The sequence below is a fragment of the Lingula anatina genome, chromosome 7 (genome assembly GCF_051362555.1).
Source record: "Lingula anatina isolate TDL-2025a chromosome 7, LinAna3.0, whole genome shotgun sequence".
In the NCBI taxonomy this organism is placed as follows: Eukaryota; Metazoa; Brachiopoda; class Lingulata; order Lingulida; family Lingulidae; genus Lingula; species Lingula anatina.
In genome coordinates, this window is record NC_141773.1 from 21,000,922 (window position 1) to 21,028,284 (window position 27,363).

A 27,363-nucleotide genomic window follows, 5' to 3' on the forward strand; every position below is an offset into this window, starting at 1 on the left:
CAGCAATTATTATCCTGATCTCGATCCAAGTTTCGTGATCACATCACCTTGGCATTCACAATTTTATATGTCACCAAAATAATACCCCATGATGCATCAGTTAGCGCGCCATCATCAAGAAAGCATCGTCAGCTGAGATAATTTTGTTTTTTATGCTAATGGGCTTGCTGGACGAGTGTCAGGAGCTTTTTGGCTCCTCCGATCTGTATGAGGTTCTTGGGTTGACAAAGGCATCGTCTGCAAGTGAAGGTATTCATATTATCAACGGAATCGTGGTTTATGTGAAGGGGAAAGATTCCCAGGATTTACACATTTTTATCTTGAGACTTTAAGACTATTCCCAGATATTATCGTACTAACTTTTGGTCGAACTATCTCCAAGGGGATTCTCGCTTAATTGCAATTACTTTAAGCGGCTTAGATGTCTGTCACGCCTACTGAAGCTGATAGGGGGTAATTAACTATCGTTTAGCAGCTTTAGTAGGCGTCCCAGACATCTGAGCCACTTAAGCTGAAAGCAATTTAGCGAGATGGACCGATCCTGTTAGATCGACCCTGTTAGATCGATCGTGGGATAGAAACCCAGTCTTTGACTGGTTTCCATGCCTAGATAGATCCATCTGGATCGGTCTAATTCCCTGGGGTGTTTCACTAAATTGCTATCAACTAACCTGGTACATACGAACCAAGCATTGGTGGAGCACGGATTCCCAGTAACACATGTAAACCACTTCTACTAGTTTCTTCTACGACTCTAATAAATTCGACATGCCAAGGGATCAACTGAATAAATCATCTGATCTGCCATAAAAGAGCTTTAGAGTGCTCCTTTCTTTAAATTTTTGGTTGTCAATTTAACCTACTTTCCTGACCTACTTTTCTGCCCCATTGACAATCAGCATAAACTGCTAGCAGAAAAATCTGTTTAAACATCACTTTCGGGTAAAATTAAACAATGCCTTTTGGTAATTCTCTTAGTTATACTACTTGAAACTATATGCTGGCATTTGGTTGGTTTTTATGACAAAAAATTGACTTTGTATGTATCTTTAAATGTCTATCACACCTACCAAATCAGCTAGGAGGTAAAGATAATTACTAGTACCCCTTACAATTTTACAAGACGTAACAGACATTTAAACTGTTTAAAATGATAGCAATTTAGTGAGACCCCCCAGGGAGATAGATCGATCCAAATATCTGTTGGAATGGTCCCTTTGAGTAATCATTCAAATACAACTACGTACATTGTCTGCAGAGAGTCTATTTAACGCTGCTATCTTAAAACATGACTAAATAACACTCAATAATGGTGTAACCTGAAATGGTTAGCTGCAACTTGCAATGCCTTATAACTTACCATGGTTTCCAATGCACCTTCCACCCTTAGCCTTGCCTTGTTATGCCGTACCCCCTCCCCTGCCTACCTAACACCATGGGTGAAAGTCTTCAGGATTATGCCAGATTTCAGGATATACATTCAGTCTTCATGTTAATCATTTTTTTCATATGGATAATGGTGGAAGTGTTATGAGCAACTTTCACTTAATGTGGGTTACATGTCTTTGTTTTTGTCTTTTCTCTTACGTGGTGGTTTTGATAAATGTCTCTGCTATTCAGAGTAACTTTGGCAATGTTATTTACTCCCTCATTTCCACTAATCCCATTAAAAAAACTATGGGAGTTAATTTCAGGAATGAACACCAAAAAAATCAGTAACAAAACTCATTTGAATAACAGAGACACTGTTTACTTTCAAGTCACTTCATAAGATGGGAATGGGAACATACTGCCCAAGTACTCCAAATTCTAGTTTAATGCATGTAATAACATTAGACCTTTTATAATGTTTATGGTATATTTTCTGTATGCTTGCTACAGAATGCACATAGCGAAAAGAAAATGTCCACACAGTCTTGTGGGCAGTCGAAGGTCTTTTTCTGTCGGATGTGCCAAATTTTATTAAAATTTTTGATATTTGTTTTGTTTTAGTGAAAAGAGGTTACCATAAATTGTCCCTTCAAGTTCATCCAGACAGAGTAAAACCCAGAGAAAAAACTGTAGCCACAAAGAAATTCCAAGCTCTTGGGAAGGTCTACTCCATTCTGTCTGACAAGGACAAGAGAGCTGTTTATGATGAAACAGGTGAAATAAAGCTAAAACTTGAGTCCTTTATTAAGACAAAAGTGCTGCTGCAGTTGAATGTAATTGGTGGATAAGACCTCAAAGAAGAAAAAAGAAAAAAACTAACAGAGTCATGGTTTAATTCATTTTCTTAGTCCTAGGGACTTGGGGAAATTGGTTTTAAAAGCAGTCATAGGGAACAGGGCATTGTTTAGGCTTTGTGAAGAAGTACTAGTCATCCAAAATGGAGTAGTCTACAGGGGCGCCCATTTTTTTCTGGATTCTAACAGTTTGTCAAGATGTAATTATTGTACCACCAGCGTTAGCGCTGGCGGTACACATGGTTTCGGTCTCGTCCGGATCGTTCCGCCGGCTCCGCCGGCTCCGCCGGCTCCGCCGGCTCCGCCGGACGGCTACCGTTACCGCTTCTCCTCCTAGACGGTAAGGCCCCCCATACCCATCTCATGGATTTAGGTCACCTATAATCTCAACTCGTTCCACGTAAAATTTGGGCTTTGTCGGTATTGGGGTCTGGGTGTGGCACTCATTGCAATGCACCCTTGTCCAAAAATGGCAAAATTAAATGCTAATTATCTACCCTACGGAAGGAGTTACGGGAAAAATTTCTACAGACGGCTTTCCAAAAGTCATATGTGTAGATTTCAAATATACCCTCGGATTTGACCTTTGACCTTTACTTCAAGGTCAAATGGGCCAAAATTTTCAAAAAAATGAAATTTTTTACGAAAAAAAAATTTTTTGCCCTGTTATTCAGACACCACACAGACTTAACCAATAATATTATTGGAAAGTGTTACCCTTCAGGTCATCTTTCATCTCCGTGAATTTGGGGTCAATCGGTGCATTTTCACAGGAGTAGCGGCCATAAGATAGTGAAACTGAAAACTGTCTCTAATTCGGGAACCGTTAATGCTAGAGACCCATTCTTTTTTGCATTTTGTAGAGCATGTAAAGCCCAACACTGGAGGTGGTCTCGGTTTTTTTGTATTCCATACGGTTTTCGAGTTATGCTGTATCAAAAAGTACATATTGGTGGTGAAAGGAAAATGTACGGAAGCCCACTGGTGCCATATGTAGAAAAAAAAAATTATCTCGAAATTTCGAGATACTATTTTGAAATTTGAACAAAAAAATTTACCACCAGCGTTAGCGCTGGCGGTACACATGGTTTCGGTCCCATCCGGTCCGTTCCGCCGGCTCCGCCGCCATGTTACCGTTACCGCTTCTCCTCCTAGACGGTAAGGGCCCCCGTACCCATCTCATGGATTTAGGTCACCTATAATCTCAACTCGTTCCACATAAAATTTGGGCTTTGTCGGTATTGGGGTCTGGGTGTGGCACTCATTGCAATGCACCCTTGTCTAAAAATGGCAAAATTAAATGCTAATTATCTACCCTACAGAAGGAGTTACGGGAAAAATTTCTATAGACGGCTTTCCAAAAGTCATATGTGTAGATTTCAAATATACCCTCGGATTTGACCTTTGACCTTTACTTCAAGGTCAAATGGGTCAAAATTTTCAAAAAAATGAAATTTTTTACGAAAAAAAAATTTTTTGCCCTGTTATTCAGACGCCACACAGACTTAACCAATAATATTATTGGAAAGTGTTACCCTTCAGGTCATCTTTCATCTCCTTGAATTTGGGGTCAATCGGTGCATTTTCACAGGAGTAGCGGCCATAAGATACCGAAACTGAAAACTGTCTCTAATTCGGGAACCGTTAATGCTAGAGACCCATTCTTTTTTGCATTTTGTAGAGCATGTAAAGCCCAACACTGGAGGTGGTCTCGGTTTTTTTGTATTCCATACGGTTTTCGAGTTACGCTGTATCAAAAAGTACATATTGGTGGTAAAAGCAAAATGTGCAGTACGGTAATGGATAATAAATTTTGAACTCTGGAAAAATAAAACATTAGGCTTGGCAAAGCAGACAACTTGTGTTCAAAAATGACATTATTTCATCAAATTTGAACTTCTGAAACTTCAGAGCACCTCCTATTTCAAGAATTTTGACCAAAATGACATTTTCTTTATTTTAATTAATTTTTTTTGTACGAAATTTAAGGCACATTATGGTAACTCCAAAATTATAACATTTAGTCCCTTATATCTCCAAAACTGGCAGAGATAGGTCTATAGTTACTATTGAAGTTGAATAGGAAGTCATATACTGGCAATCTATATGTGACCTTAAAATTGACCTTTGACCTACTTTTCACCATGAACTGAACTTTGCAAATTTTTCTTCCCTTTTATCTCCAAAACTGGCAGAGATAGGTCCGTAGTTACTATTGAACTTGAATAGGAAGTCATATACTGGCAATCTAAATGTGACCTTAAAATTGACCTTTGACCTACTTTTCACCATGAACTGAACTTTGCAAATTTTGCTTCCCTTTTATCTCCAAAACTGGCAGAGATAGGTCCGTAGTTACTATTGGACTTGAATAGGAAGTCATATACTGGCAATCTAAATGTGACCTTCAAATTGACCTTTGACCTACTTTACACCATGAACTGAATTTTGCAAATTTTGCTTTCCTTTTATTTCCAAAACTGGCTGAGATAGGTCGGTAGTTACTATTGGACTTGAATAGGAAGTCATATACTGGCAATCTATATGTGACCTTCAAATTGACCTTTGACCTACTTTTCACCATGAACTGAACATTGCAAATTTTTCTTCCCTTTTATCTCCTAAACTGGCAGAGATAGGTCCGTAGTTACTATTGGACTTGAATAGGAAGTCATATACTGGCAATCTAAATGTGACCTTCAAATTGACCTTTGACCTACTTTTCACCATGAACTGAACTTTGCAAATTTTGCTTCCCTTTTATCTCCAAAACTGGCTGAGATAGGTCCGTAGTTACTATTAGACTTGAATAGGAAGTCATATACTGGCAATCTAAATGTGACCTTCAAATTGACCTTTGACCTACTTTACACCATGAACTGAACTTTGCAAATTTTGCTTTCCTTTTATCTCCAAAACTGGCTGAGATAGGTCCGTAGTTACTATTGGACTTGAATAGGAAGTCATATACTGGCAATCTATATGTGACCTTGAAATTGACCTTTGACCTACTTTTCACCATGAACTGAACATTACAAATTTTTCTTCCCTTTTATCTCCAAAACTGGCTGAGATAGGTCCGTAGTTACTATTGGACTTGAATAGGAAGTCATATACTGGCAATCTATATGTGACCTTGAAATTGACCTTTGACCTACTTTTCACCATGAACTGAACATTACAAATTTTTCTTCCCTTTTATCTCCAAAACTGGCAGAGATAGGTCCGTAGTTACTATTGGACTTGAATAGGAAGTCATATACTGGCAATCTAAATGTGACCTTGAAATTGACCTTTGACCTACTTTACATCATGAACTGAACTTTGCAATTTTTTTCCATTTTATCTCTAAAACTGGCAGAAAAAAAAGACAACTTTCACATTGTTAGCGAAAGTTCATTCCCAATGTGAAAGAGATGAGGACGTGATTTTCATATTTGAGTCTTCGTTGGCCAAAGAGCAAGGAAGAACGTAATATTCGTATCCTCAGTGGGGGATCGTTGCAATCGTATATTCATTCAGTGGCTTTTGTTTGCGAAAGATCCTCAACTAGTGAGACAAATTAATTTTTCGCAATTTTCATATTTGAGTCTTCATTGGCCAAAGAGCAAGGGAGAACGTAATTTTCGTATCCTCGGTTGGGTATCGTTGCAATCATATATTCATTCAATGGCTTTTGTTTGCGAAAGATCGTCAACTAGTGAGACAAATTAATTTTCACATTCAATCAAGTGAATTCGTGAAAGAACGTTAGCAGAAGATCGCTATCGATTGTTTTTAACCATCCTTCCCCACTGAAATTTATAATTAAAAATTTTTTTTTTCATTTCATTTTAACCCCCTCCCCCTTTTTGTGACCAGGTTGCCATTGTACCCCAATCCTAGAAAAAACTTTTGTTCTGGGTAAAATAATGTAATGGAACTTATTTAAGTCGTCAGAATGTATATAACTTAAACTGATGATATTATTACTAGTGAAAATGAAGCTATGATATTTGGCACATTTAACTTTATCTGGCCTTTATCTGTTTTCGTATGTTTAGGCCTATATTTACTTGTACATGGGGATTTTGAAAATTTCTACTTACAATTTTAAAAGGTCTGGTACCTGTGTTTGGCAAAGATACACCTGCAGTTCATATTGAAATTGAATGAGATATATGTTAATGTGCCCTTAAGTTTACTTTTTACCGAAACTGCATTTTACAGATTTTCTGATTTCTTTGCCTTCAAACCTAGGAGATACACCACATCATACTGTTTACAAGATGAAATTGTATGTCAGAATAAGGAAATTTTTGTAATAATAATTTTATTTTCAAAAACTACACTTTCAAGAATAATGTTTTGAATAAAAGTTATGAATCAATGAATCAAAATATCTATTACATGAAAGTACACATTAAAACATTAGTTTTATAATATTATAATACGAAGTTAACTATCTGCCTATGTATGCATATAAGTAATATACCTATCATACTATACAATATAACATCTATATTAATCAAAATTTACTAATCTATGCATACAAGTATAGTTTGTTATTAAATTATACAATTAAAATTTTTTGTAAATCAGAAATATAAAATAATCTATTTATAAGCATACATAATTTAACAACAACAACAAAAAAAAGACAAAGACATTTTCCCACTAAAATTGATCTATAAAAAACAAAACAATTAATAATGATCAATATTTTTTTACTTAGTGGAAATTTTTAAACCACTGGAGTGAACCTTTTAATCAAATTAGACATACCAAATATACTGCAAATATTCTCTTTATCATTATTATGAAGCTGTTAAAACATATTTATATACATGTATAATAAAATCAAATCACAACATATGTCAATCAAAAATATGGTCATGATTATTTGATATCTACTAGTTATCATACAAATTGAAATATTTTTCAAACAATCTGTGTATATCTGTAATTTACATATTGTTAAACAATCATGTATATTAGAAATAAAACCAAAACATGACTTAATCTACACTTTAAAAGATAAAAGCTTTGCCTAATATGTTATCAAATACATAAGGCCATTCACATTTGAAGAAAATATTTACAAATAATTTACATTAACAATTTTTACATACATATAATGTTTTTCATTACTGTTTACACATTTTCATTTGCTATGCATTGTGTATATAATGTGTTTTAAATACATTAGAGCATTAACATCTGAAGAATAGTAATTACAAATAATTTACATTTACAGTTTTTACATATATACAATGTTTTCCATAACTGTTTACACATTTTCATTTGCTATGCATTGTGTATATAATGTGTTTTAAATACATTAGAGCATTAACATCTGAAGAATAGTAATTACAAATAATTTACATTTACAGTTTTTACATATATACAATGTTTTCCATAACTGTTTACACATTTTCATTTGCTATGCATTGTGTATATAATGTGTTTTAAATACATTAGAGCATTACAATCTGAATAATAGTAATTACAAATAATTTACATGAACAGTTTTTACATATATACAATGTTTTCCATAACTGTTTACACATTTTCATTTGCTATGCATTGTGTATATAATGTGTTTTAAATACATTAGAGCATTACAATCTGAATAATAGTAATTACAAATAATTTACATGAACAGTTTTTACATATATACAATGTTTTTTATAACTGTATACACATTTTCATTTACTATGCATTCACGGGAATAATAGTATATACAGGATCATGGTCGCTGTAATATGTGCACAGTGTACCTGTTTCTATAGTGCTTACATTTTGTACATAAATGTGATCTAACAGGCTAGTATACCCTTTGACACCTCTAAATGTTGGAGAGGCAACCATTTGCTTATGGTATTGTAAGCTAGGAAGACAAACAGATGTTGTAGGAGCTTTTGACAAATCAATATTGAAATCACCTAACAAGATTGATGGTTTAATGGGCTGTTTGTTTTGGCTTAAAATTTCTTGTATTTTCCTATTAAAAGTTGGACCTACAATAGATGGTGAACGGTACATAAAGCATATGTAATAACCATTGATTTTTATACTTACACATTCAAAACCCGGCTCTGTAACAGAATTATTTTTGACCTCTGTTACTTTCAAGTAGTTACGAATATAAACAGCAACTCCACCTCTAGAGGTATCATTTTGACGATCACATCTGATGAGCTGAAAACCAGGTATAGAGTATTTACCAGATGGGACATTGCTATTTAGCCAACTCTCAGTAATACCTACAATATCTGCCACAGCCATTTCTGGATTACTTGTTAAGTCTTTGAAATGAGCTGGAAGAGATTGGATGTTGTGACATACAATTGTAAGTGTTTTTTGTAATGGTCTTAAAATAGGTAATGAATCTGGGTTGACAGGTCTCATACTCTTCATTGCATCATCTACTTTAGTGTCACAATACAAGTTTGCTTCATCATTTTGATCAAAACTTAAAAGTTGAAGACCTGATAATTTAGTTGCACGACTTAGTGCAACATACCCAATACCAGGTGCAAACACATGTTTCAATGAAACAACAGCATCAGTGACAGTTTTTCCTTGGGTTTTATGCACAGTGCAGGCCCATGCCAATTTTAGAGGGTATTGGTATCGAGCCACTTTCACTGATTGCTGATCAAAAAGTTCCACATGTGGCTTAATCTGTACACTGTTTGTGGGAATATTTTCAGGTCTTACTGTTTGTTGCCTGGTATTTGCCCCAATTTTGGGATTGTCAAAATGTACCCAGATGTACTGTGGTTGATTAAGTGGTTTTGTACCATTTTCTATTTTTACGACAGTTCCCATAACACCATTTGAAAGGCCATCACTGACATTAAGATTTGTGGTTAGCATTACTCTTGCATTTACAGCAATTTCTATCAAGGGCTTTAAAGCTAAGGAATCTTTAGCAAAAGGGACCTTTTTCCTTTTTGTTTGTCCTGACCTTGTATGTATGATATCCGCTGCTTCTATTGTTATAATATCAGAGCAAAGAGATTGTAACATATGTCTGTTATGTTCATCAACTTCTTTGTTTCTAGGAAAAATATACAATTTTGATGGATCTGCTATGAGTTGATCATTTACACATGTTAGAAGCATAGCTTTATCATGAGGTTGTAATGCTTGTTCCTTTTTCTTAGTTCTAATGGCATTTAGTAAATTTGCAAATGGTTTGTCATCCTTTTGTCTCATTATGATTGAAAGATTGTATGTAAAAAAATGATCCCATTCTGATTGATAAAGTTGTCCTGGGTCAGACACATAGAGGGCTTTATCTGCTACAGGTGCTACTTGATAAAAATCACCTACTGCCAAAACACTGATTTGTCCAAAAATAGATTCTGCAGAAGTGGTTTGTTTAATTTGGTTAAGTCGCTGGCTAATGTTTGTCATCATATTCTGGCCAACCATTGAAATTTCATCAATAATCAAAATTTGAAGATTTCTGTATTTTACTCGAAGTTCTGTTAACAACTCTTCACCAAGTGGTACATATTTTTTTCTGTCTTTACCTTTTTGGCTTCGGATAGCAAAAGCAGAATGAATAGTTTGGCCCTGTATATTAAAAGCGGCTGTTCCAGTAAATGCCACTAACAGAACTTTTATGTCATCAGGCTCTTCATTGGGTGAGTTGCCATTTGATGTCAGAATACGTTCTGCTTCAAATCTGAAAGCATTTATAACATGTGTTTTACCTGTGCCAGCTCCACCAGTTAGAAAAATGTGAAACGGTTTGGGATTTTTGCCTTGACTTTTATGAAGGCACCACTTACGCATATAATTAAAGATTTGTAGTTGTTGAATATTCATGGACTGAATCAATTTTTCTGCTTGTTTTAATGAAATTTGGGACTTTACTTTTTCAGTTAGTAAGTTTGTTTTTTGGTATGGATTTTTATCTGGTAATGTTTGGTCTAAATCTGGTAACTGTACTTCTTCAGTTATATCATCACTTTCAATGGGCAACACTTGTTCCATTTTATCATCAATTCTCTGTTCCTCTGCTCCTGGAGCAATATCTGCCCAAGCATCTTCATGATCATCATACGAATGCTGCAGAGCTGTATCAATTACCTCTGCATCTTTCTCAAAGGGGGCACTGTTAGTGTTAACTATCTCACAAATAGGGATATCATCATCATCATTAAAGACAAAAGAAGCATTGTTATGAAAAGTTTCATATGATGTGAAAGTAGCAGGTAAAATATCTTGACCTCTATGGGGAAAAAACAGACGCAGTCTATTTTCATAATATCTTTCTGGGTCACGGTCTATTGACCCTTTTAAATACCTAATCACAATTGGTCTACGCCGTACACTGATATACCCAAAGTTGTTTAATAAGGCAATGTCTTCTTTGCCCTCATTATCGCTATCATCATTGTCACTCCCTGAGTTTTCTTTGCTTTTTTTGCCCACTTTGGAACCATACATTCTGTAATTGGCAACAAAGTGAGCAAGAGACATATTCTCAAATTTTCTGTTATCTGGCCTATTCCAGTACCTCTCTAAATCTGACTTTGCCCATATTTGATCCAATCTCTTCTCTCTAGCTTGTTGTTTTAAAATGTTTAGCGGCAAAGACAACCTTGTTGCATCTTTATCTGCTGCTATCCAACGCACTTCTCTACTTGAAGACTTTAGTTTCATGCCTGTACATCTGTATATAGCTTCCATAACACTAATTTCTCTATGAGTAATATAGACTTTTCCTAGTGTTTTAAGCTCATTGACAGCTTCAGTATTTCCTTCCCTAGCTTCCTTTTGAGCAGCCTTTAAAAGTTCACCCTCTTCACTTTCTTTCTTTGAAATGTAGGATACTATATAACAAATGCATGCATAGGCATCTACAATATATTGTATATCTATATTGGCATCCCACGCTTCTAATAAATGTGGATTATACTGATTAACCCAACATTCCTTCGGTTCCCGCTTTAAAACTATGATGGTTTTTCTAGCTAGAATGCCCATTGAATATTCAAGCCCCTCCTGCGTCATGCCTGCTAACTCTAAACATTGTTGGGCTGTAAGAGATATATTTTTTTCATCACTAGTTACAGTTGCCAGTTTCTCTAATGCTTCCCTGGCTGCTTTTCGAATGATATGTTTTGGCTTCTCTTCATCTAACTTAATAGGCTTACATACAAAAGTTCTAGTAGATACTGGTCTAGGAAAATTGAATCTACAAGTTTGGTTCCCTTTCCTGCAACTCCGAGAATGATTTTTGCTATGCATTTGCAATTTAGATACTTTTTCAAATAATGCTTCTTCTTCATGTGGTAAGCTACAATTAACAAACTTGTCAATGAAATCTGTTACCTCTTTTTCCTCAGATCTATCAAGCACAGGTGCATCCTTAACCCAAAATAAAGCATGAATGTGTGGCCACCCCCTTTGCTGAAATTCTATCCTATAAAAAAAATCTATCACATTACCAATTGGATGTGAGGAAGACTTGATTATATCATTGATTAGATGATTTGTACGCTTATCAAACATGGCTGCAGCAATAACTGGATTACTATTAATAACCTTACAGTGTTCTGCCCAATCCATTTCATCAGGGACTGGTTTTCCTTGGGATTTCAGAATTGCATGAACAATTTCTTTCCAACGTCTATCTGCTGCAGAAAAACTGCAAAACCAAGTTGGGATACCCAACTGTTTTACCATAGCACACAAATCTTTCATAGTCCTCTCCCAATAAGGTGCAGACCCACGAACTTTTGCTAAAAACTTATAACCTTCATTGTTTCTTAATATATTTTTCAATGATTCTTCTGATTCGAAACTATCTATACTGATGTTACCTGATTGTGCTGAACCTTTTCTCTGACTTATTTTAGCAGAAGACAAAACTTCTTGAAATTCTTTAATGTACTGTAAATAAAATATATATTGCGTATTCATAGCAAATTTGGTGTTTGCAGAAAACAGTCTACTTTTAATATATTGGCTAAATGTTAACTTGTGCTTCCGTTTTTCTGAAAAAGCATTTTTCCCATTTGGGAATAAAGTTGGAAAAGACTGCACTTCCTTATTGAAGGTAGATTCAGGATGTTGATTTTCTGCAGGAGCAAAACATAATATTCTGTCTTCGTACTTATCTGATATGTACTGTGACAAATCTTCCGGTTGCAGGCATGTTACAAGTGGTGCGCTTGTTTCTGTAACTTCATCTTCAATATTATCTGGAAAAAAAATATATATATAAATAATCCTATTTATCAAAATATTAAATGTAGGCGTTTGATAAATGGGGTAGTTGGTTTTCATGATCAGCATGGTCATTTCCATTAACATTAATTTCCTGTTTTTTTTTTCTTTGTAAATTTTTCCCACAGATAAGCATTTAAATAGCTTTTGTATCCTATGGAAATAAATTACCTTCTAGTTTTTATTTGTTCAAGAAATAAAAATGCTAAAACTTTATTTAGTATTCATGCTTACATTTTGATTGTTCCTTGCTTGTAGTTATTGGGTCTTCTTCCACATCAACATTGGTTTCCGCTAAAATGAATGAATTAATATATATATATATATATATTACACATCTGTAAAATATTTTGATGGCAGTTAGGACAGAGAAAAGTGTTACTGAATCACATACATGTTTTCAGGGGCTTTTATATCCTATGAAAGGATATCACTTGCTTTTCCTCCAATTATTATACAAACTATATAATGAACAACCAAGAATGAAAACTATGCTCACTATTTCAGATCATTTCATACTCATGCTTACATCTTGATAGTTCTTTGCTTGTAGTTATTGCGTCTTCTTCTACATTAACATTGGTTTTCACTAAAATAAATATTTATAATGACTACAATTAAATCTTAATGTGATCATTTTTTGTTTACTTTAATTTTTCTTTTTTTTTCCTTCATAATTTTTTTCTCACAGATAAGCATTTGTAGTGGCTCTTGTATCCCATAGAAGTACATCACTTTTCAGTTTTCCATTATTCAACAAATAGCACAGTGCACATACTTCATTTAATATTCATGCTTACATTTTGATTGTTCCTTACTTGTAGTTATTGGGTCTTCCTCCACACTTACATTGATTTCCACTAAAATATATATACAGTAACATATTTAACTCCACACTACAGTAAAATCTTCCACAGCAATTATTAATAATATAAAAACACAAAAACAAACATTAAAAATATTGTACTAACAACACAATGTCCATGCCTTCAGTTCACTTGTTCCATGCTTGAAATTTCAGTATCATCTTTATTAGGTACCTCAAGTTCATTTACAATAAAAAAGTACATACCATTTTCATCTTTTCCGGAAGACTCTCCCTGATTTTCTTTTACGCTTGTTTCAAAAACTTCCTGATTTATACCTTCAACATCTGTCAAAAGAAACACCAAATAACGTTTATCATTTTGTATATTACTTCAAACAGTGTTTTTAGTTAGTTAGTTTTTATCATTACATCAAGTGCACAATTTTATTTATTTTACTAATTTACCTGTTATTTCAGTATCCTGATTTGTAAGATGCAACATAGTACTTTCTACTCTTCTTTCATCATAGGCAATAGCTGGAAATGATATACAAGTTCTTTTTGAACATATCTAAAAATTATCTCATTATTAATTCTAATTGTATTCATATAAAGGCATGATTGATCACCAAAAAAAAAACAAATTATTTTGTACATTATGTGACATTTTCAGAAAATACTTTTTTATTCAACTATGCTAACAACTATGCACAAACATGAAATTGCAGTTGAATTTCAAGACTAACAAAATTTTAAAGTAAAAATTATTCTAAGAGTAAAGAATTGTACACAGACAATTTTTAAAAATACCAAATACATATCCACTTACCAGAAAAATCAGGATGGTTTTCCAAAAGAAAGTTAAAAGCTCTTTTCACTGTTTGTGGATTAATTTTCTGGTACAAGTGGTGCCCTTTGTATGCAAGTTTTCGCTTCAGTTTTACTCTAATTAGTCCACTTTCATGTGGCAAGGAAGGTAATCTCGTAATTGTTTCTTTGACGTTGGCTGGAACACACACAATAGGACCATGCACTCCATGCTGCTGGCTTTTTGGCAGTGAAACAATTTTCATGAATGGTATCACTGGTGTTAGCAGTAGTTGTTCAATTGGATTTAAATCTCCTATATCTTGTGGCATGTCCATGGTTTTTATGCTATTCCCATCATAACTAATAGGTGATACCTTCTTCTGAACCATTTTCCGGTGACAGTAAGTGCAAATTATTTTTTGGGGTCCCATATCTAGAATTTTGCTGGAAATTAATGTCTCTTCTGTATAATTTTGCTCTTGAAATTTTTGTATTTGATTCTTAAACCGAAGCCGATAACAACAACAGCAGACATACTCAGGAAGTTCCTTGCATTTTGCATGAAAATTTTCTATGGCAATTTTTATATGTGTTTGCTGTTCCTTTAGCTTTTGCATTTTAAGTCTTTGAGATTGTATACCAGATCTGGTCTTCCTCCATTGTTTGTCCCACTTCCTTCTGTGTTCTCTAATATGTTCTTGTGCAAGATATCTTTTTGCCTTTTCCCGTAGCTTTTCTTTTATTTCCCTCTGCAAAAGATATGATTTTCTTTTTAGCACTTTCCTTGTTCCCCCATCCCCCTTGGAAAGGTAAGCCTTCTCTCTTCTTTGTCTGGCAGTTTTGGTTTCTGATTCAGCACGCTTTTTAGAGTCACGTTCTTGGATTCGCTTTTTTACATCAGGCTTGCTACGGTGTTTTTGCTGCACCTCTTTTTTTCTTGTTCCCCCATTTCGCTTGGAAAGGTAAGCCTTCTCTCTTCTTTGTCTGGCAGCTTTGGTTTTCGGTTCAGCACGCCTTTCAGAATCCCGTTCTTGGATTTGCTTTTTTACATCAGGCTTGCTACGGTGTTTTTGCTGCACCTCTTTTTTTCTTGTTCCCCCATTTCGCTTGGAAAGGTAAGCCTTCTCTCTTCTTTGTCTGGCAGCTTTGGTTTTCGGTTCAACACGCCTTTCAGAATCCCGTTCTTGGATTTGCTTTTTTACATCAAGCCTGCTACGATGTTTTCTCTGCACTTCCTTTTTCCTTGTTCCCCCATTTCCTTTCGATAGGTAAGCCTTCTCTCTTCTTTGTCTGGCAGCTTTGATTTTCGGCTCAGCGCGTCTCTCAGAATCCCGTTCTTGGACATGCTTTTTTACATCAAGCTTGCTCCGATGTTTTTTCTGCACCTCCTTTTTCCTTGTCCCCCCATTTCCCTTGGAAAGGTAAGTCTTCTCTCTTCTTTGTCTGGCAGCTTTGGTTTTCGATTCAACACGAGCTTTATAATCTCGTTCTGCAATTTTCTTCTTTACATCAGGCTCGGAACGGACTGTTTTCTGTAACATCTTCTTCCTCAATTTTACATCTGCTCTGGTAAGATAGGTATCTTCTCTTCTTCTTCTGGCAGCTTTTCTTTCTGGTTCTGCACGACTTTTAGAATCTACTACCCTTTGTCTCTCTTTTCTTTGTTCTCTTTTCTGCATATCTTCTAAATGTCTCTGCTTTTCAAAGTATGACTGCAGTTCAAAAGGAAACAGATCAATAGCAGTACTAATAGTACAAGGCGTCACTTCGAAAGGACTACTCTCGCTGAGATTCAAGGAAACTGCCAATTCCCTCAAGTAATGTACTAAACTAGCTAATGTATTCAATTCTAAAACTATGGCTTTCCCATTTGGATCTCCAAGCCCATTTCGATTACGGCTATGCGAATCAAAGACAAAATACCTTCCATCATGCATTGAAAACACCATAGTTGCATAACTCAAGTGTTCAGAGCCCATAAGGAAGAAAAAATTCCCAGTTTGTGTATATGCAATGTCTACAGCTTCTTCCAAAGTGTAAAATGGTAACTGTGTTTCTAATAAATTTAGAGATCCATTTAAAGATTCTTCAGTGTTAATAGTATAAGCAGTTTCATTATATTCAATTCTTGATGGCAATTCTTTAACAAGCAAAAATGTTTGGCTCCCTCTATTCCTCCGATAAATAACATCACCAGCGTAGAGAATAGTGTCTATGTCACTTGCATCCCACTCTCTTACATTTTTAACCTCATTAAAGACAAGTGCCATTAATGCCATACAGGTGCATTGTGATCCAGCAGTACTATCTAAGAATATGTCGCTGCCTTGATGGATCCTGCCTTGGACAACAGACATAATGGTATATCTTGACTGACGTAAATTTCTCATACTTTCCCTTTTCTTTGCCAACATTTGTGTTGTACTTTGCTTTCCCTTTCTTGGCATTTTTTCTTTTTTGATCTTCCACAACTGAATAATAAAAAGTTGTCATTTAAAACTTACAAAATTTAAAACAAAATGATATTACAATACAAATGTACTAAATTTTCTGATCCATAAGTTCTTACATTCAACAGCAGCAAAGACACACCGACACATCACAATCTTTACATTACACCAAATCTAAACCATTCTCATAAAAACAGTTGTTGTACATATTATGTACAAACTTCGAAATATAAATTTGATTACCCAATTCTCAGTATGATAACACCTTTTTACAAAACTTCATGTTCACAAATAGAACTGTTTTTCCCTTCCATTTCAAACCTATCACATTCACAAACAAAGTATGCTACCCTAATCGTCCCAGTAGTATCTGTCTCAGAAGAATAGGCAGATTTTCAGTCCAACAAAATCCATTCAGTCCAAAAAATGTTTCATTATTGCCAGTCCAAATGTCTGGTATAACATAAAAAAATAACTCCCAAGAAAACTGGACTCCACCAGTCAAAATTACATAATGAAAATCTGACCCCCCCCCCCCCCCCCCATGGAATTTTGACTCCCTATCACAAACCTTTATAAATCTTATTTTATTTGAACAAATCATTTTTAAATGTAGTATGCATAACGGAGGAAATGTTGACACTTTTTGAAAATTTTCATAAAGATATAAACAAATTAAGAAACAAATTTTCTCACCAAATAACTCCTATGAAAAGGCTATGGGAGTCATAATGCTACAGGTAGTAAGATAAATTATTCTTTCAAACATTATCAAAGTTCACCAAAAATGTCACCACCAAACTTTCAAATGTCAACGAAATATATATCTCACAATGCAAAACGTGTGAAAAACAATGCCATACTGACTTCATATAAAATAGTTCCCTTTCTTCATGACAGTCCAAATCCAATGTCTATGAATGTAAAAATTTTCCATTGTTTTTCTTTCATTTTGTTTTTGCACCTAATATTTTACTACTAAACTATCAAATATTTCCAATATATTCTTTATAACATTTAGTAAAAGGACAAAAATTGAAATAATCACCACACAAATATCAAATGAAAGCCTTTTTCATAGTAGAGCCATTGAATAATGAAAAACACATTTTTCATTTTCTTATTTTCACATTAAAATTTTTACCTGCACACTAACAAAAAGAGCAAACATATCCTTCAATATGCATACTACAATATAAAAGTGATATATTCAAACAAAATAACAATTATTAAATTTTGTGGGAGAGACAAAATTTCATGGGGAGAAATCACATTTTATTATGAAAATTTTACTGAGAAGTCGCATTTTAAGGGAATCAGATTTTCATGCTTCACCAGCCATTCTAAAAAGTTTTCAACATATCTGTTATAATACAGAAGTAATAAATTTCTCAAACTCTTAAAGGAATAATAACTCTTCATTTTGACCAAAAAAATGAATTTTCCTTGAGTAAACAACAATTTTCCCACACTTACTAATGGTTAATAAATCAATTTTTACATTCAAAGTTACTCCTTGTTTCTCTTAGAGAAAATCTTAACAGTACTGCTATCAACGGAGGTCAACATGTCTAAAGACAAGTTCAGATATTATGCAAATAAGTATAATGGCCGTTTTTGTAGTAAAACAGACTACATTTTACTTCAATGAGTTCTTCACAATGTTTTCATTGTAAATAAAAGATTTCATACAAAGAGTTTTTATCCCTTTAACTCTTCCCTTCAATAGGATTTTACACACACTTACACATCACAACTTTTACATCACACCAAAGCTAAGGCATTTCTCATACAAAACAGGTGTTGTACATATTATTTACCAACTTCAAATATAAATTTCATTGCATAATTTCCAGTATGGAAATATTTCTTTACAAAACTTCATCTTCACAAATAGAATGCCTATAACCATTGAAAATATTTTTCATATTTTTTTATAGTCAGAATTCCACAATTTTAAAATCCCATCCCTAATCAATGAGTTGTACATGATTTTTTTATTCTGAAATATAAATCTCATACAAAATGTTTTATCTCTTTAAGTCTTACCTTCAATAACTGTTAACAAACAACTACACATAACAACCTTTCCATTACACCAAAGCAGAAAAAAATTGGATATAATATATACCAGCTTCATACTTAGAATTTCCAAACTTAAAAATCCCATCCTTATTCATTAAAATACTACCTTTGTATCAAAAGCAATCAAAATATATTTCCTTCATTTGCTCACAATAATATAAATGGATAAAGTGAGCACATTTAATATAATTTAGTATACCAACACCTATTTACAAAACTTCCTTTCACAAATTAAATGCCTAAATTGAAAATATTTTTGAAATTTTATACTTAAAATTCCACTTCTTTATAATCTCATCTTTTGCATTTCCTATGATATTATAACAGACATGCTGAAACTCTTCATCCAATCACTCTGATTGAGAAATGTGTCTTGGCTGGTTAACAATTAAACTTGGTCAGTCCACAGAAATGACATTAATTTGAAGAATCGCCATTTTCAATTTACAGTCATCATTTTACATACTTCACTAATAAAATAATATAAATCCCAAACTGCTTTTTCCCTTCCATTCAGACTTATCACATTCACAAACAAAGTAAGCTACCCTAATCATTCCAGTAATATCTGTTTCAAAGGAATAAATAGATTTTCAATTCAACAAAATCCATTCAGTCCAACAAATGTTCACACACACCTACACATCACAATCTTTACACCAAAGGAAAGGCATTTCTCATAAAAAACAAGTGTTGTACATATTATTTACAAACTTCAAATATAAATTTAATTACATAATTACCAGTATAGAAATATTTCTTTAAATAACTTCATTTCCACAAATAGAATGCCTATAACCATTGAATATATCTTTCATATTTTTTTATAGATAAAAATTCCACAACTTTAAAATCCCATCTCTGTTGCTTAAAATACTAACCTTATATAAAAAGAAATCAAATATATTTTCTTGGTTTTATCACATTGCTTAGATATATTTTAAATAAATAACGTGAGTACATTTAATGTAGTTTCATATTGCAGTACCTATATATATATATGTAAAGAATCATGTTTGTCCTTCATCTAATCACAGATAAAATAAACACATTTAAAATACAATATTAGTAACATCACCATAATTGCAGGGATTAATCTTGGTATTCAAAGAAAATATTAAACTTACCCTAATATCTTCTTTTCTGCAAATTAGCTGTTATTTTCCTTCTATAAGCTACCACAGTGAATCGTCCACAGAGTGTCCTCTTTGACTAACTTATACTGACATTGAGCCTACTTTTATACACTAAAAACAAAGGCATCCCTTATGACCAATGAAATCCACTTTAATTATACTGCACACAATGTTATCAGTTTCATACATATGTAGAGTGTCAGGGAAAACTATATTCACAAAGACACTGCACATATGTTTCTCTAGTTTGATATGAAAATTAAACTTTGAAATGTTTTACATAAGACACTATATGACAGTCATTTACAAACTTTATGCAAATAACATTTGACACATTGCCATTAACTGTGTGATTGCATGATCCTGTTATACTGCACACAATGTTATCAGTTTCATACATATGTACAGTGTCAGGGAAAACTATGTCCACAAAAACACTGAAGATATGTTTCTCTAATTTGATATGCAAATTACACTTTGAAATGTTTTAGATAAGACACAATATGACAGTCATTTATAAAATTTATGCAAAGAACATTTGACACATTAATATTAATTGTGTGGTTGCATGATCCTGAGGCTGAGGTAAAAATTACTTAATTCTACTGAACATGAAACCAAATACATGCAGTCTCAACCTATTACATTTATTATACTTTTAGTTCAATTAAATCCTCTATTCACAATCATACTGCAACCCTAGATTTCATTATATATATATATCACACCTCCTTTTTCCCCTAACCCCATACATAAAACTTTCAAATGTTTCAGATAAGATACAATGTGGCAGTCATAATGACATTAATACCACAAACAACAACCATACTACCATTGATTGTGTTCTTAGATAAAACACAATATGACAATCATTATAAAATTTATGCAAGGAACATCAGACACATTACCATTAACTGTAACTAAGGGTATATGCATAACTTTTTCCGCATTTTTTCACTAAAATAGAGGCAATTTATTAAGAAAAAAAAACATTTTTTGTTGATTATGGAACATACAACAAGAAGTACTATTAAATTTGCAAGCGAAACCAAATGTATGCAGATTCAACTTATTACATTCATTATAGTTTTAGGTCAATTAAGTCTTCTATTCACAATCATACTGAAAGCTTAAGGTTAATTATGACTATATTAAAGTTCATTTTTTCACTAACCTCATAAATGAACTTTAATTAAATTAATCCGCACATAATGTTATTAATTGTACCACCAGCGTTAGCGCTGGCGGTACACATGGTTTCGGTCTCGTCCGGATCGTTCCGCCGGCTCCGCCGGCTCCGCCGGCTCCGCCGGACGGCTACCGTTACCGCTTCTCCTCCTAGACGGTAAGGCCCCCCATACCCATCTCATGGATTTAGGTCACCTATAATCTCAACTCGTTCCACGTAAAATTTGGGCTTTGTCGGTATTGGGGTCTGGGTGTGGCACTCATTGCAATGCACCCTTGTCCAAAAATGGCAAAATTAAATGCTAATTATCTACCCTACGGAAGGAGTTACGGGAAAATTTTCTACAGACGGCTTTCCAAAAGTCATATGTGTAGATTTCAAATATACCCTCGGATTTGACCTTTGACCTTTACTTCAAGGTCAAATGGGCCAAAATTTTCAAAAAAATGAAATTTTTTACGAAAAAAAAATTTTTTGCCCTGTTATTCAGACACCACACAGACTTAACCAATAATATTATTGGAAAGTGTTACCCTTCAGGTCATCTTTCATCTCCGTGAATTTGGGGTCAATCGGTGCATTTTCACAGGAGTAGCGGCCATAAGATACCGAAACTGAAAACTGTCTCTTATTCGGGAACCGTTAATGCTAGAGACCCATTCTTTTTTGCATTTTGTAGAGCATGTAAAGCCCAACACTGGAGGTGGTCTCGGTTTTTTTGTATTCCATACGGTTTTCGAGTTACGCTGTATCAAAAAGTACATATTGGTGGTGAAAGGAAAATGTACGGAAGCCCACTGGTGCCATATGTAGAAAAAAAAATTATCTCGAAATTTCGAGATACTATTTTGAAATTTGAACAAAAAAATTTACCACCAGCGTTAGCGCTGGCGGTACACATGGTTTCGGTCCCGTCCGGTCCGTTCCGCCGGCTCCGCCGCCATGTTACCGTTACCGCTTCTCCTCCTAGACGGTAAGGGCCCCCGTACCCATCTCATGGATTTAGGTCACCTATAATCTCAACTCGTTCCACGTAAAATTTGGGCTTTGTCGGTATTGGGGTCTGGGTGTGGCACTCATTGCAATGCACCCTTGTCTAAAAATGGCAAAATTAAATGCTAATTATCTACCCTACAGAAGGAGTTACGGGAAAAATTTCTATAGACGGCTTTCCAAAAGTCATATGTGTAGATTTCAAATATACCCTCGGATTTGACCTTTGACCTTTACTTCAAGGTCAAATGGGTCAAAATTTTCAAAAAAATGAAATTTTTTACGAAAAAAAATTTTTTTGCCCTGTTATTCAGACGCCACACAGACTTAACCAATAATATTATTGGAAAGTGTTACCCTTCAGGTCATCTTTCATCTCCGTGAATTTGGGGTCAATCGGTGCATTTTCACAGGAGTAGCGGCCATAAGATACCGAAACTGAAAACTGTCTCTAATTCGGGAACCGTTAATGCTAGAGACCCATTCTTTTTTGCATTTTGTAGAGCATGTAAAGCCCAACACTGGAGGTGGTCTCGGTTTTTTTGTATTCCATACGGTTTTCGAGTTACGCTGTATCAGAAAGTACATATTGGTGGTGAAAGGAAAATGTACGGAAGCCGACTGGTGCCATATGTAGAAAAAAAAATTATCTCGAAATTTCGAGATACTATTTTGAAATTTGAACAAAAAAAATTTTTATCTCGAAATTTCGAGATAGCATTTTGAAATTTGAACAAAAAAAAAATTATCTCGAAATTTCGAGATAGCATTTTGATATTTGAGCAAAAAAATTTATCTCGAAATTTCGAGATAGTATTTTGAAATTTGAACAAAAAAAATGCTATCTCGAAATTTCGAGATAATTTTTTTTTTCAACATATGGCACCAGTCGGCTTCCGTAAAAATGTGCAGTACGGTAATGGATAATAAATTTTGAACTCCGGAAAAATAAAACATAATGCTTGGCAAAGCAGACAACTTGTGGTCAAAAATGACATTATTTTATCAAATTTAAACTTCTGCAACTTCAGAGAACCTCCCATTTCAAGAACTTTGACCAAAATGACCTTTTCTTTATTTTAATTAATTTTTTCTGTAGGAAATTTATGGCACATTATGGTAACTCCAAAATTATAACATTTAGTCCCTTATATCTCCAAAACTGGCAGAGATAGGTCCATAGTTACTATTGAAGTTGAATAGGAAGTCATATACTGGCAATCTTACTGTGACCTTGACATTGACCTTTGACCTACTTTTCACCATGAACTGAACTTTGCAAATTTTGCTTCCCTTTTATCTCCAAAACTGGCAGAGATAGGTCCATAGTTACTATTGAAGTTGAATAGGAAGTCATATACTGGCAATCTTACTGTGACCTTGAAATTGACCTTTGACCTACTTATCACCATGAACTGAACTTTGCAAATTTTGCTTCCCTTTTATCTCCAAAACTGGCAGAGATAGGTCCATAGTTACTATTGAACTTGAATAGGAAGTCATATACTGGCAATTTTACTGTGACCTTGAAATTGACCTTTGACCTACTTTTCACCTTGAACTGAACTTTGCAAAATTTGCTTCTCTTTTATCTCCAAAACTGGCAGAGATAGGTCCATAGTTACTATTGAACTTGCATAGGAAGTCATATACTGGCAATTTTACTGTGACCTTGAAATTGACCTTTGACCTTCTTTTCACCATGAACTGAACTTTGCAAATTTTGCTTCCCTTTTATCTCCAAAACTGGCAGAGATAGGTCAATAGTTACTATTGAAGTTGAATAGGAAGTCATATACTGGCAATCTAAATGTGACCTTGAAATTGACCTTTGACCTACTTTTCACCATGAACTGAACTTTGCAAATTTTGCTTCCCTTTTATCTCCAAAACTGGCAGAGATAGGTCCATAGTTACTATTGAAGTTGAATAGGAAGTCATATACTGGCAATCTTACTGTGACCTTGAAATTGACCTTTGACCTACTTTTCACCATGAACTGAACTTTGCAAATTTTGCTTCCCTTTTATCTCCAAAACTGGCAGAGATAGGTCCATAGTTACTATTGAACTTGAATAGGAAGTCATATACTGGCAATTTTACTGTGACCTTGAAATTGACCTTTGACCTACTTTTCACCTTGAACTGAACTTTGCAAAATTTGCTTCCCTTTTATCTCCAAAACTGGCAGAGATAGGTCCATAGTTACTATTGAACTTGCATAGGAAGTCATATACTGGCAATTTTACTGTGACCTTGAAATTGACCTTTGACCTTCTTTTCACCATGAACTGAACTTTGCAAATTTTGCTTCCCTTTTATCTCCAAAACTGGCAGAGATAGGTCCATAGTTACTATTGAAGTTGAATAGGAAGTCATATACTGGCAATCTAAATGTGACCTTGAAATTGACCTTTGACCTACTTTTCACCATGAACTGAACTTTGCAAATTTTGCTTCCCTTTTATCTCCAAAACTGGCAGAGATAGGTCCATAGTTACTATTGAAGTTGAATAGGAAGTCATATACTGGCAATCTTACTGTGACCTTGAAATTGACCTTTGACCTACTTTTCACCATGAACTGAACTTTGCAAATTTTGCTTTCCTTTTATCTCCAAAACTGGCAGAGATAGGTCCATAGTTACTATTGAAGTTGGATAGGAAGTCATATACTGGCAATTTACTGTGACCTTGAAATTGACCTTTGACCTACCTTACAATGAACTTAACTTTGATTGCACCATTTTTAGTTATATATATTTTTTGCATATTTTGAAAATTCTTGTTGATTGCATTTTTACAGCTTGTCAAGCACAAGACTGGTGGCTGCACCCCTTATTTTGTGTATGTGGGGGTCTATACGAATGCGCTTGCTCCAGCTGGTGGTACAATATTCGGAGGCGGTATCGCCTCTCTGATCCTCTAGTTATTATTATTATTATATAAATTATAAATTGTGGTCCCTAGGAGAAGTTGATGACGAGAATGACATTTCTCAGGACAGAGACTGGTACGACTACTGGAGGCTCCTCTTTGCAAAGATTTCCGTCAGTGACATCAAACAATTTGAAGAGAACTATAAAGGTAAATGTGTCTTTTTCATGATCTTTTTCCAGTTGAAGTAGGTCTAAGCAGTGTTAAAAAAATATACAGTAGTTGACCCTGGTGATGAGCCATTCCTTCTTATTTTTTGCTTACAATCCAAAATCACATCCGTGTAAAGTTCTGTCACTGTTTTAAATCAAATATATACAAAGCAACCATGTTACAAACAGGTTTCAGAAGTTTGGTTGAATTTTGATTTGTTCTTAAAGTACAGCACTAGTGCATTGTAGTATATACAGTATGTTAGATAGTATATTGTAGTTGGATTATTTTATGTTCTTAAAAGTTCCCATGTGAAATGTGTAGTGATTTATATAAAATAAAGTTTGGGAAAATTTTATAATTAAGTTAATAACCCTACACCTGTCATACAAACTTCAGCTTAACTCACATCTTTTCCACTTCCACACAATATTGTTTGTATCTCTGAAAGTTTGTGACTCAAATTTTTACACAAGTTGCTCTCCATATACAGCTCTTAATTATAATATTATCACAGAATCTGAAGAGGAATTAAATGACCTGAAAGCAGCCTATGTGGATTATGAAGGAGACATGGATGAAATAATAGACAGTGTTTTGTGTGCATCTGTTGAGGATGAACCACGCTTTAGAAACATTCTCACAGAGCTAATAAAAAGGAAAGAACTGCCAAGTTTTAAAAAGTTTGCAAAAGAGAGCCGTGCCAAAAAGGATGCCAGAAAAAGAAAGGTTTGGATGTTTAATGTGATGAAAACTTAGTCTAGTTGTTGAATAGTTTGTATTCAAAAAGATTATGGGAATGGCATGCCAAAGAAAAGGAAAGATAAAATAGCTTTTAAACTTCATTGTAACTAGTTGTCTTCATAAAGTGACCAGAAGATTGCATGCTGTCAGGTAAGATTATCAGTGTTAAAACTCGTGGAAGATGTGCACTGTATAAGCTTTAAAATCAAACTTAACCTGCTCAGTGTTTAAAGTAGGCGCAGTCTTCTGGTCTTCCAAATTCATTTTATAAATCAATTAAAGCAATTAACATTTTAAAAAAGTGTTGTCTGTTTGGGATAAAGGTGGGATTGAAATCAGGTGGGGTACTGGATGTTACATTTTGGAATAGAGGTAACAATATTTGGACTTGATCACAAGGCCAAGTTTGCCCGGGGTTGGTACAAGAGTCAGTTTAAATCAACCTTTATCTTAGTTTAAACCAGTTGGGTGAATCAAAACTTTCCCTTTGTTGTCATTTTGCGTGTGGGTGTGTTAACACAGTCTTGAATTTGGTGTGTATGTACCTGCATATGTGTAGGTGTGTGTGGGTAAATACTGTCTTGTGTTTGATGTGTGTAGTTCCGTGTGTGTGTGTGTAGTTCCGTGTGTGTGTGTGTGTACATGCATGTGTGTTCCCACATAAACACTGCCTCATTGTTTCATTTTCCCTCCCAGGCGCAGGCAGAGGCCCAGGAGGCAGAGGAACTTGCCAGTGAACTGGGACTGGATAAGAACAACTCTCTGCAAGCATTGATTAAGAAGAACCAGCAGTCCAGGGAGGAGCAGATGGGCGGTTTTCTGGCCAGTTTGGAGGCCAAATATGCACAGCCCAAGTCAAAAACATCGAAAGGGAAGAAAGGGAAATGACTCCAGTCTGCAATTTCTTATGGTTTTTTTTTTTTTTTTTTTTTTTTTTTTTTTTTTTTTTTTTCCTCAAAAGTCATGACCCAGAAAACAGGAAGCAATATGCAGTTTTACACTTTCTTACTATTTCATTGTATTTTATAGGTTCTTGGAAGACATTCTTCCAAGCTGTTGCAACATTTCTCCAAGTATGAATCACTTTGTCATTCAGTATGGAACAGGTTACCAGAAGTACTGTAGTAATGATTCAATCTTTTTAGTGAGGAAAATGACGAATTTTACAGATACTGTCTTTTTTGAAGTCATAAATTCTTACAATTAGAGCCTTCCTATTGAGTGGTAACCACTAAAGTGAAAAGCAGGCTACCTTATAGTTTCTATACAGTAAAAGTTGATGCTTTATAGAGATTACTTTTATGATTCAGAAATTATATTTCTGAAGTATTGATACATTTTCTACATTGAAAAGATCAAGTCATTACCGTAACAAACTCATCAAAATGAGATGCGATGGAAGAAAAGTGTGTATTTGGTATTAATGACACATACTTAGATCAAGTTGTAAAAGATAACAAGTTTCAAGTGCTTAATGAAGTCAGACAACAAGACACAAAAACATTGTTACTTCTAGTTGGATAAACTATTTTTATTTATCCTTTTTTTTTGCATGTTTTATATACTATTTTAATTCGAGTTAAATAAACAATGTTATTTTTTCA

General features: G+C 34.3%; 2 protein-coding genes across 2 annotated transcripts; one reads left to right on the plus strand and one right to left on the minus strand.

Moving 5' to 3' along the window:
- The first annotated feature begins 64 nt into the window (after positions 1–64).
- On the plus strand, positions 65–27,363 carry LOC106155104 (dnaJ homolog subfamily C member 9). The gene is made up of 5 exons (XM_013529766.2): positions 65–249; positions 1,993–2,145; positions 24,896–25,012; positions 25,533–25,744; positions 26,456–27,363. The coding sequence occupies exons 1-5, from the start codon at positions 153–155 to the stop codon at positions 26,645–26,647; spliced, it is 771 nt and encodes a 256-aa protein (XP_013385220.2). The 5' UTR covers positions 65–152; the 3' UTR covers positions 26,648–27,363.
- Positions 7,714–16,022, minus strand: LOC106168004 (uncharacterized). The gene is made up of 6 exons (XM_087017038.1): positions 14,714–16,022; positions 13,729–13,800; positions 13,274–13,315; positions 12,985–13,044; positions 12,690–12,749; positions 7,714–12,430 (listed from the first exon to the last, which is right to left on the minus strand). The coding sequence occupies exons 1-6, from the start codon at positions 16,020–16,022 to the stop codon at positions 7,920–7,922; spliced, it is 6,054 nt and encodes a 2,017-aa protein (XP_086873164.1). The 3' UTR covers positions 7,714–7,919.